The sequence below is a fragment of the Corylus avellana genome, chromosome ca8, assembly GCF_901000735.1.
Source record: "Corylus avellana chromosome ca8, CavTom2PMs-1.0".
Taxonomy (NCBI): Eukaryota; Viridiplantae; Streptophyta; class Magnoliopsida; order Fagales; family Betulaceae; genus Corylus; species Corylus avellana.
This window is the reverse complement of record NC_081548.1, coordinates 16919955-16932630: the sequence shown is the minus strand read 5'-3', so window position 1 is coordinate 16932630 and position 12676 is coordinate 16919955. Positions and strand designations below refer to the sequence as shown.

General features: G+C 36.5%; 1 protein-coding gene across 1 annotated transcript in view; it reads right to left on the bottom strand.

Annotated features, from left to right (window-relative positions):
* Nucleotides 1–3010: 3010 nt before the first annotated feature.
* The window catches only part of LOC132190280 (nucleotide-sugar uncharacterized transporter 1), a 20053-nt gene continuing 10387 nt past the window's right edge, over nucleotides 3011–12676 (bottom strand). The window contains exon 7 of the mRNA XM_059605220.1: nucleotides 3011–3465. Within this exon, the coding sequence (XP_059461203.1) occupies nucleotides 3186–3465 (280 nt within the window). The 3' untranslated portion in view covers nucleotides 3011–3185. The remainder of the gene's footprint in view (nucleotides 3466–12676) is intronic.

Here is a 12676-nt window from a genome sequence, read left to right as displayed (position 1 = left end):
CCGGCGGGTCGACCCGCCAGACACGAATTTAATCGTGTCTTAATCGGGTAGACCCGATTAAGACCCGAACCCGATAAGCCCAAACCCAATACCTGTTAACTTCGTGTCGTGTTCGTGTCGGGTTCGCGGGTCGTGTCAAAATTGCCAGCCCTACTTTTATGTGATGAGACTCTACGTCTTAGGTGAGACGGCAAATTTATTCAATTGTTGAGACGCCAATCTTTTATTTTTATTTTATTCTTCATCCGTGCTACATCACGCCCTTATTGAATTGAAATATATATAAATCAGAGTAATGTTGGTCGTACTAAAAAATTTCCAAGCTTACATTTTAACAAGTCAAGAAGTTGTCAAACAAAGTTTATTATAAACTAAGTTCTCCATGATAGATTTGGCTCATCCAAGACAAGTCATGTGCTCTACTATAATTTAGAGTTTCTTAATAAACTACAGAGATTAAAGAAATAGATAAAGACACAAACATTAGTAGTTTGGTGCATGATCTATATTTACATATAAAAGTCTTATAGACTATATATTTTTTTATTAGTTTGATTGTGTACAAAGCTCTAATTTATAGAGCTTTACACGTAATTTATTAATCTTCTTTGTAAAGATAAAATGTCTTCTCTAGTACTGAACCAATAGATCATGACTTCAAATGTAAAGCTTCCCAACAGGTGATTTTAGTTTTTCTTATAAAGCAATTTGAGTATAAGAACCCATTTGGGATTACGTTGAAAAACAGAGATTTTGGAAAAAACTAGAAATAGCTTTTCAGAAAAAGTCTCAAGTATGCACCTTCAAGTAATTATAATTAATTTTTTAATTGATGATATACTAATTTAATGCAAAGAGTGTATTAGAGAAAGAATATTATTCTTAAGGGCCCGAGGCTTGCAAGATGCCTCTCCTTTTGAAGGGCTGACTTGCTATAAGTCAGTTAGAGTACTTTTGTATGCCATTGTGGGAAAAGCATATTAGGTATTACGTTAAGGAGCTTAAAAAGTAATTTGGCTCTCTCAGATGGCATATATTGATCGTGTTCTTGAAAAACTCTTATGAAAGATTGTGTTAGAATATTTTAATAATAGATCTGTTCTTTCTCCATAGCGTGTAAAAAATTTAAAAAAAAAATAAAAAAAAATAACAATGATATACTTTCAATATTCTCTAGACATACTTTCAATATTTGCTTCGCAAATCTCCTGTAGATGCTCAAACATATGAAAGAAAACTGTGTTTTGTGTATGTAGAGAAACTATTACTCTCAACTCTAATTTTCACATAATAATCACTTAGTAAAGCGTAATGGGCAAACTTCACTTATATATAGGGTGTGAGTAAATGGCTTCCTCACGTACCTACAAAATTGGCCCATCTCATTATGGGTCTAAAACAAAACAAATGATTATACTAGTCCACCCAAAAAGAATAAATACGACAGATTGTAGACTAGGAGATGTGTCTATTATAAAAAGGCACAAGTTCAACAAAAATCAATGTCCGAAAATGACATTGAAAAGGAATCCATGAAAAATATCATGTATGTGTGAGCCATTAGGAGCTTCATGTGTGCACAAATTTGCACAAGACCAAACAGAACCTATGTTGTCAGCATTTTTAGCAGGTTTCAGTCTAATTTGGATTTTGAACATTGGAAGGCAGCCAAGAAAGTGATATGGAGCTTACAATTCAAGCAAAAAGCCTACATGAAGATAAACTACAAATTCCTAAAAAAGCGTTCATGACAACTTGAGTTCGTATGATCACAAGAGCTATTTATTTCTTCATTTGGCAGGTGGCATGTTCATCTGCTTATGTGTCCACCACGCTTCTCGATGTGTTTTATTATTATTGTTAGCTATCAAAACTCTTGTTTACTTTTGTCCGATAGAGTGTGAGCTGACAGATTCTTTAAGACTGTCGATAGACTTACTTTTTGCAAATAATCTACCAAGCTTCTTGTCTATTCTTCAATCTTCCATAGCGTTGATTAGATTTTCATATTCTTCTTCACTTAGAGGACTTTGACTATCATATAACAAATGTAGGTGTTATATGTCATCAACTAAGAAGTCCAATATGGTGCTACTTATAGTGGCGGTTTAATACAAATAATACCCTCTCATTCTTTCTCTTGTCTAGAGAGAGAAGCTTTGGGAAACCCTTAGGGTTTTTTCCCCAGCCGCCTCCTAGTGAGGTCCTCCCCTCCGCCTCGTGCAGCCCTCCCAGGGTGGAGGAAAAGGCTTTCGCCTTTTGCCTTTTCCTCCCAATGTTTTGTTTGTCATAGGGAGGCATAGACTTTTAGCTTCAAATGGGTGAAATTTTTACCATTATTACTTGAAAATACTATGAACATAAATATATATGGTGTTATTTATCAATGCAATGACATGCCTTTGTTTTGTTTGTCATAGGAAGGCATAAACTTTTAACTTCCAATGGGTGATATTTTTTCCATCATTACTTAAATATATTGTGAACATAAATATATTATGGTTGTCACACACACGCATTAAAGTTCAACTTCAAATGAGTGATGGAGTGACACATATTGGATTTGCATATTGAAGAAACATTATGGCTTATGCCTTTTGAGCATATTGGATATATGTTTTAATTGACATCAATAAATATCTCAAGATATAAAGGGAAAAAGACATAAGATAATAGTCTCATTTGAGACATTGGGGCTTCAATTTGAGGCATTGTTTTCGTTCGAAAACATAAAGAAAACTGATATAAATTAGCACAATTTTTTTTTTTTTTTTTTGAGTACATAACCAAAAAAAAAAAAAAAAAGCAAAAAACTAAACAGGCCTAGAGTGATGAAACGAATGAGGGTCCTTCCCACTAGTGATAGGAATCGAAGGTTGAGGTGGAGGATAAGTAGGAATACGGCTAGAAAAATTTCTAGCTATGGCCCAATTTTGGCATTAAACAATTTCCAATACAAGGAAGAAGAATTAACATATACACAACCAAACTGTATAAACAAGGAAAAGCCTAAACAAAATGGTATTCAGATAAAGAATTGTCCGGATCATTCATATATACAATGTTCAATTTGCAGTCAAGAGCCCTATTCTTTGGATTCAGAAAAAAGTTAAAAGGTGAATAAATTAATAAAACAACTAAAGTTAATGAAGAGCTCCATCTTGTCATTAATCTTCTTACCAAAGTTAGGCGTCTTGTTTGACTGATTCCCCACCACCATTTCCATCATGTGTGTTGCCATTTTCTTTGCTCAGTCTGGATACCGGCAAAGAGGCTTGTCGGGTTGTTTTGCTTGATTTCTGCTTCAGATTAAGGTAAGTGTAAAAAGACATACCAGCAATTGCTGTGGAAGCTCCCATAATACTAGTTTTTCCTTGATTGGAACCAAAGAGATAGTAGTTTCCAAGAAGAAGAACACATGTTTTAAACTGCCCAAGAACAACATGGGTGACGGCAGACGTGGCCCTGTAAATTGAGAGAGAGAGATGGGAAATGAAAACCAAACAACATAATATTCTCAAATTTCAGCACTAGCAGAATCAAAATGTCATTAACTGATACATAGCATAATAAATTATTTCAGTAATCATCTAATATAGGACAGCAAGTCGAATCATCGGCAATCAACATGGCATTGCCAGTTATCTGGAATGTATGACAGGAGAGATCTTAATTTATATTTTATTTTATTTTTTTCCATTTAAATGAGCAAAACGAACAGATATACTTTTTCCACATCAGCAGTAATGGCAGAAAGAACCACTAAACTTGTAAAGCCACTACTAGTTTCTTACCATCCAACAAAGAAATCTATATATATATAGAGAGAGAGAGAGAGAGAGAGAGAGAGAGAATGTGTGGCAGAATTTGACATGACAAAAGAGAAGCTCATGGAAAAGCAAAGATTAGAGATGAATATTTCAAACTCATATTCTAAATTTGAAAAGGTAGTAACAATCAGGCGGTGAGTTTATTTGTTAGGGGTCATTTGGAAATTTTTACTAATTTTAGAAGTCGATCCAATAAGAGGGACTCAGATAAAAGAGGCAAATTGTAGTCCAACTCAAAGAATAGAGTTAAGTGTTACTATTGTAAAAAGTTTGGACATTACAAATCTGAGTGTCCGAAGTTGAGAAACAAAGTAGAAGGTAATAAGCCAAGTTTCTCTCCTGTGGCTAGTGTTGTCAAAGAAAATTATACAGATTCAAAATTTATCCTTGCAATTACTATTTCTAATGTTAGTTTTTAGGACAAATAAGTCTTTGATACATGTACCTTTCATGTCTCCTAAAAGGGATTAGTTTACTACCTATGAGTTGGTCAATGATGGTTTAGTCTTAATGGGAAAGATTAATGCCTGCAAGATTGTTGGTATCGATAGAATCAACATGACAAGATTGTTAGGACTTTGATGAATGTTCGACATATGCCAAATTTGAAGAAAAATCTTATTTCTTTGGGCACTTTAGACTCCCTTGAATATATAAGTATTTCGGTGAAAGTGGAGTCATCAGTGTATCAACACGTTCCAAGAGATATGATATTATCCGCTTTGAGTCGCAGCCCACACGGTTTTATTATTGGATTTACCCCAAAATGCCTCATCTCCTCGCTGGCAACCCTCATAGGTTTGTGCACGTTGGTCCCCATCTCAGGCTAAGCTTCGGCTCCGATACCATATGTAAGAGCCCGCTCCAAGTGGTATGATATTGTCCACTTTGGGCCTCAGCCCACATAGTTTTGTTATTAGGTTTACCCCAAAAAACCTCATACCATTTAGATAGCATATTTCATATAAACACATCCTAAATACTCAGGCACATGGGACGTCACAATCACCCCCACTTGGAACTCAACGTCCTCGCTGGCGACCCTCATGGGCTTGTGCACACTCCCCTCATCTCAAATGGTGTAATATTGTTCGCTTTGGGCCTCAGCGCACACGATTTTACTATTGAGTTTACCCTAAAAGACCTCATATCATTTAGAGAAAGCATATTCTATATAAACACATCCTCTCTTCCAAACCCAAGCAATGTGAAATGTTACAATCAAGGTTAGTAAAGGCTTATTAGCTATGATGAAAGGTAACAAGGTTAATGGTCTTTACTTTCTTCAAGGCAATATGGTGACAGAATTAGCTGATGTGTCTTCAGATAATTTCAGACTATCAATAGTATTAGCACAATAGAGTGAGAAGGAGCGTTTCATGTCGCATGTGCCTTACTCTAGTGCGTTTGAGAGCATCATGCATGTTATGGCGTGCATTCGTCCAGATATTTCACATGAAGTCAGTGTTGTTAGTCCTAGTAAGGTTCATTGGCAAGCAGTGAAAAGGATACTCCATTATCTACAGAGCGCTATAGGCTTTTGTTTAGTCTTTGACAGAGATAATGGTATCGGTTCCAATGTCAGTAGTTATATCAATTCAAATTATGTTGGTGTCCTAACTGTGACACAAGTATATATCACATTGCAGAAAATTGCTTTCGAGGAAAATCTAATGGACATGTTGACTAAGCCAATTTTGGTTCTCAAGTTCAAGAGTTACTTGGACTTGATTGTTGTTTATAGGATTACCCTTATGGGTGTTGAGGGGAGACGTCATGAGGAGATTTGCATTTGAGACTTAATAAAACTCAAGTCAAGGTGGAGATTGTTGTGTAATGACTTGAATAGTCTCAAGTCAATAAGCACGTGGGGTCCAGCATTACTTTTCCATCTTTGGTTGGCTTTGGTTTACTACAATTTGAAGTTCACGTGAATTATACTCCAAGTGGCATGAGGAGTATTAATCGATTTTTCATCATTATATAAGGAGCAGCCTACTGCATAGCCAAGCAATGGAAAGGTGAGCACGCACAACACAGTGCTTTGGAGAGATTAGCCCACTACCAGTCTCTTTGTTAGGTGTTCGCAGACTGTTTATCCCACACAGGCACTTAGAGAAAAAGAGATTTTCTTCTATTACCTTTTTTTTTTCCTCTTATTTTTCTTGTGTGAGAGAGATTTGGGTGTATTGAGACTTTGGGCTTTGAGTGGTTTTATCCCTACTCTTTTGTACTCCATTGTCTTTATAATGAATTTCCTCTAGGACATTTCAGTCAATGGATGTAGGATTGTTAAACCAAATTACTTAAATATTTTTTTTTTGATAAGTAAGCCGAACTACTTAAATCTTGGTGTCTTATGTGATTGATTTATTTTCTGCTCTTTTCTGCTTCTTTGGGATCCTAAATTTAGTTCCGTGTACAACATGTAGATATGTATTAAATCTCACATTGATAACTAGATTGTGAAGATGCTAAAAGAAAAACTCTCTTTAAGTGCATTATGGCACAACAAAGTGAGAAACAACCAGAGAGATTGTACAGCCACGCTTGTTCACGTTGTGCTTCAAAGCGGGCTGTTTTGCCCCCATTGTCCAAAGGCTGACTTGATGTTCCTTTTATAAGGTGAAAAGTTGGCCATCACAGGATATCTCCAAGTCGCATAGGGAAAGGACTTCCAATCCATGTGAGAGTGGACCAAGTCAGCCACCAAATAGACATTGATTGAACCAAGGAGTCCAAAACAAAACCAAATTGGAGAACCAATGGATGGGCCCCATGAGACAAGACTTGTCAATTCAATTCATTACACAACAATCTCCACCTTGACTTGAATTTCATCAAAGCTCAAATGCAAATCTCCTCATAACGTCTCCTCCAACACCCATAAGGGCAATCACAAGCTACAAACAATAATCAAGTTCAAGCAGCTCTTAAACTTGAGAACCAAAACTGGCTTAGTCAACATATCCACTTAATTTTCCTCTAAAGCAATTTTCTTCAATGTGATATCTACTTGTGTCACAACCAAATTACTAGCATAATCTGAATCAACATAGTCAATGACATTGGAACCGATACCAGTGACTATCAAAAAGTAAAAGCGCCTCGAAAATAATGGAGTATCCATTTCACTGCTTGCCAGTGAACCGTACCAATAGGGTTGTAAACAAGCCAAGCCTGAGCGAACTTTCCTTATTTGGACTCAGCTCGTTTAAATTTTACTCGAGCTTGAGCCGAGCACAAGGACAAGCCAAAAAAATCGACCTAAGCTCGAGCTCATAATAAGTCAAGCCGGCTCTTATATTTAATTTAATTTTTTTAATTATAAATTTAAACTTCAAGTACTCTTAAACGACTCAAGAAACCAGCTTGCATATGAGCATTTGCTTAAATTTGCTAGCCGAGTATGGAGCCTGAGTCAATACAGTAAGGCACTTGGTTTCGAAGAGAGAGGATATGCATCATTTTATAATAAAATGATGCTATTAGGAAAAAAAGAAAAAAAAAAAATCATCAATTTTTAATATTATATATATGAGCAACTATGTGAATAACTACCAATTCGAACCTTATACGAGCTGCTCACAAGCCTAACCGAGTCGAGCCAAGCTTACTTCATTTAATATTCAAGCCAGTATTTGTGTTCACGAAACGCCTTATTTAATAATCGACTCGAGCACGAGTCGAGATTATACGAGCCGAGCCCGAACTCACTCGCGAGGGCTTTGCTCACTTAACACCCCTACTTACCAAGACTAACAACACTAACTGTATGTGAAATATCTAGACGAATGCACATCATAACATACATGATGTTCCTAAACGCACTAGAGTAAGGCACATGCGACATGAAACGCTCTTCCTCCTTACTCTGTTGTGCTAACACTGCCGATGGTCTGAAATTATCTAAAGAAGACACATCAACTGAATCTGTCACCATATTGCCTTAAAGAAAGTAAAGACCATAAACCTTGTTACCTTCCATCACAACCAATGAACCTTTACTAACGTTCACCAAAATGCTTATATCGAAGGGAGTCCAAAGTGCCCAAAGAAATAAGGTTTTTCTTCAAATCTGGTATATGTCGAACATTCATCAAAGTCCTAACAAATCCCATCATGCATCATTCTTCTGACTGTACTGATACCAAAAATCTTGCAGGCAACATTGTTTCCCATCAAGATTGAACTACCATTGATTGACTCTTAAGTAGTAAATCAATCCCTTTTATGAGACATATGAAAGGTACATGTAGTATCAAAGACCCATTTGTCGTAAAACTACCACCAGAAACGGTAACTGCAAGGGCAAATTCTGGATCCTCATAATTTTCTTTAACAACACCAACCACAAGAGAGAAACTTAGCTTATGACCTTCCACTAATCCATTTTATTTATCAACTTCAGACACTCGAATTTGTAATGCCTATACCTTTTGCAATAGTAACACTTATGGGTGAGATTTCTCGTGATTTGGGTGTATTGAGGCTTTGGGCTTTGAGTGATTTTTTATCTACCACTTCTGTACTCCATCTTTTGATAACAGATTTTGTTTTGGGTCATCTCCACCAATGAATGTAGGCTTGGGGATCCTAAATTTAGTTGTCAAAATAAACTTATATTAGAGCCAATGGTTAGCTTCTGCTACTGCTAATACGAGTGTCTTGATTTGATGCGTTTGGTTTGACTCCTGTAAATAGAGTGTCATTTCTCTTGGAGTCTGCGTGACACTCTTGTGCGTTGAGAAGTTTGGTCAATGTGGAAGAAACTCGTAAGTGTGAGATTTGTTGTGAGGCTTGTGTTCTACATTGAGAAAATATTAAAAAAAAAAAAGTAATTAATATACATAAGTGGACCTAAGTCCATTAACTTAGGCTTTTGAGCTAGAAGTGTTAAAAATATTTAGGGGGCCACAGACCCTTGCCCCTATGGTTCCATCACTGGATCAAATGTTGTTCTCTTTCTCTTGTTGCGGTGCCTTACAGAGATTCCATTTAGTATTATGTGATTTATGTGACAAGCACATTTGATTTGTTGAATGTGGTAATATGAGCATGATGCGAATCACAATGGATAAGCCAACAAGCTTTTAACAAGTGACCAAGTTAATTTGAAAAACAAGGAAACAACCTAGTACAAGAAAAGCGTATGATGGATACAAAAAGATAGACCATATTACTATAGGTTCAACGGTGACAAATTATTCTTTGATTCCATAAAAAATGAAGAAATATCCCTAACCCAGAGATTATTGCCGAAAACAAGGAAGACTTTCTTGACATCCACTGGAAAAGAAAAGTAAATATGAAAGAAAGGATGTAGAAGTGGAATCTTCTTTCTTTGTTAAAGAAGTTGACAAATCAATTAAGCCCACATCTGTATAGAATACACCTCAGATAGCTCTACATATTATTCAAAAAATAGGAAAATAATCTGATGACGGAAGAGGTTTATGACATGGAAGACTCCAATAGTTTGCATCTTAAGAATCACTGACAACGATTAAAAGCATGCCAAAGAGAAGCACAGGAAATCAAAATTGATGGGCGCACCACACATCACAATCTGCCAAAGATGCTCCAGATAAATAGGATATTCCTATCTTTGATTTTTCATTATCCCTATACAAATTGAATGACAGTGGAAAAGGACCTTCCAATATCATCTTTGTTATATCTTATTAAAAAGGTGTAGCGACATCAATCACGAGTTTCTTATTGCAAGCAATACATCAACACTTCAAAACTATGCTCTAAGTTTTATGCAACAATAAGATCATAGACAAGCAAGCTTACTCAAAACCTTGAACTCTAACATTGTTGCTATTGACCGTCATCTGTTGATTTATTCTCACTAATGTATTGCTCGTTTTTTCACTTTTTGATTAATTGTAAGAGTCAAGGATACTTTATAGTTTCCAGATTTGTTGGATATGGCCTTTAGTAATGGCCTATAAGACATGTTTTGCATCAAGTTGTATATCACGTCCTATTTGTAGTTAAAAATAATAATAAGAAGAAAAAAAAAAAAAAAACCACACTACCTATATTTTTAAATTAGATTCTAGCATCATTAGGATGAGAGAAACTCATGGTCATGGTTTACATATATGGATGTACTTTTTAAATTTTAGAAACAATGATATTTTTTGGAGAAAATTCAGCGATTATAATCATCATTAGGGTTGTGTGGTGCAAATAAACAAGGTCCTGGAAGAGCAAACTTAGCCAAAATTACTTGAAATTATGGTTTTATTTGATGTGGGGCCTAGGTGGGATCCTAGGAAGTATTAGTCTTAGTTTTACATTTATTTGTGTTAGAAAAATGTTAGTTCAGGTTTAATTAAGCTTTCTTAAGTTTTCTTAATCCTTGACAAATTTCAAGATTTGATGGAATGAGTTATGCCAACATCCACAAATCCTATTTTATGTTCTGGAGTTCTTTCCCATTTTGTTTTAGTAGTATTCTGTTGGGATTGGATTAGTAGTTCTTTTTCCTTTAATGCAGGAATCCTAAGTTTTGTAGGAAAAATATTAGAATAGCTTATGTTGGGTGATCTTGGGCCTATCTCAACCCTAAAAGCTAGCTCAAGAGGTGAGGCTTTTCCTCACACTTATAAACTGACAAATAGCTCCTTCCACAACTAATGTGAGATAACCTCAACAATTTCTCCCTCACACATCGGGCTCTGGGTCGGAGCTGAGACAACCCCAACAGCTTACATAGATGCCTTCCTATATTTTGTCAAATTCATAGAATTAGTTCAATATAATTCCAGCAACCTTTGAAATTTATCAGGGAGACCTTACCTAGTGTTGAATTTCCTAAAGATCATGCATCAAGTTGGTAAACAGAGCTCGTTACCCTTTCTATTCTGCATCAAATTGGTATTAGAGCGAGCTTTCAATCATGTATGGGCATTCAAAAAGATTGTTTAGGAGTTGACTCATACACAACATCATATTTATTTTCAAATCTGAAGCAACTTGACGGCATTAATAGTCAATAGCACTATCAACACCAACAGGCTCAACTTCTTGATTGTGCAACATGCGGTGTCAAGATGGAGATTCCAGATCTTAAGGGAAGGGCTGATCCTGTGGTGTTTGCTAGGCTTGGTTCGGTTGAAATATTTTATTATTATTGTTATAGTTTGTATGAACGGTTTAGACACAAAAGGCGGAGGCTATTATATTATTCAACTTATGTTAACCTAATACAGGTATCCTATTATATAGGATTAGGAAAATACCATAAAGACTAAAATACCCCCAAAACCCTAATGACTCAAACCCTAACTCTTCTAACACTCCCCTTCAAGTTGGAGCATATACATCATATAAATCCAGCTTGGAAGATACAAGCAAACGAAAAACAACTAGAAAACATATTCTAACACTCCCCCTCAAGCTAGAACTGCTTGGACCACACAAGTTAATTAAATAAAACTTCAACGCCGGTCGAAAACTCGTTGGTAACTTGAACAACCATTTGATCGGTTCTCGCCGAAAAACACCAAGGCCGGTCGGATGCAACGATCACTTGATCGGTTCTCGCCGGAGAATCCAAGGCTGGTCGGATACATCGATCTTGGGATTGGTTCTCGCCGTAAAACACCAAGGCCAGTCGAATGCAACGATCACTTGATCGGTTCTCGCCGGAGAATCCAAGGCCAGTCGGATACATCAATCACAAACAACAAACAAACAAACAACAAATTTTCACATGATTAACCAACAAGATTCACCGGAAAACAGATACTGGAAAAACAAAAAAAAAAAATTCACTAAAGCTTCGCTGGAAATACGCCGGAACTTTGTCGGGGCTTCAAAACTGGCCGGAAACACACAGAACTGGCCGTCAGTACCTAAAAACACAAGAAAAACACTGAAAAACAGAACAGAAACAGTCACTGAAGGCTCGCCGGACCTTTGCCGAAGACTCGCCGGAGCTTGCCGAAGAAGACAGGACACTCCGGCCACTTCAACAACAGCAACTACAGAATCAATAGAGGGCCACACAGTAACGTTTCAACACCAAAAACATCAAATCGTCGGAATTTTTTTTTTTTTTTTCTTTTTGATGGCCGCTGCAACTTTTCCAGCCACCACAGAATACTCCGGCCTCTTCAGACAAGACAGAAAACCACCACAGAACCATCCGGCTAGCATCACAGAACATCAAAAACAAACAAATATATATATATATTTTCACCGGAAGGAGTTTCGGTCACCCTAAAACAAGAACAAAACAGCTCTACGGAGCTCTTTGAAGGTACTGCCCGTGTGGGTTAGCCCACACGGGCAGTGCGGCCACCAAGTTGAAAACTAAACTACCCAAGAATCGAAACAAGCTCTGATACCATGTTATAGTTTGTATGAACGGTTTAGACACAAAAGGTGGAGGCTATTATATTATTCAACTTATGTTAACCAAATACAGGCATCCTATTATTATATAGGATTAGGAAAATACCATAAAGACTAAAATACCCCCAAAACCCTTATGACTCAAACCCTAACTCTTCTAACAGTTATTATTATTATTATTATTATCTGAATTATATTCAAAGGGTGAGCTTTGCAAAGATGAAATATATAAGCCAGGCCCAAGATTGGTGATAGTGCGCAGAAGGAGATATAAGAAAGTGAGAACTACCACCAATAAGCACAGGAAAGGTAAGAAGGCAAAGCTTTTAGAGAAATATATGCATCCGAATTGTCAAGACTGAGCAACTTGTCAATCCAAACAAGACAGCATGTCAATTGTAGTGACTAGGCAGAAATTTGATGAATTTATAACTCAATGTGAAGCTGAAGCAAATGACTGCCAGGCATTTGCT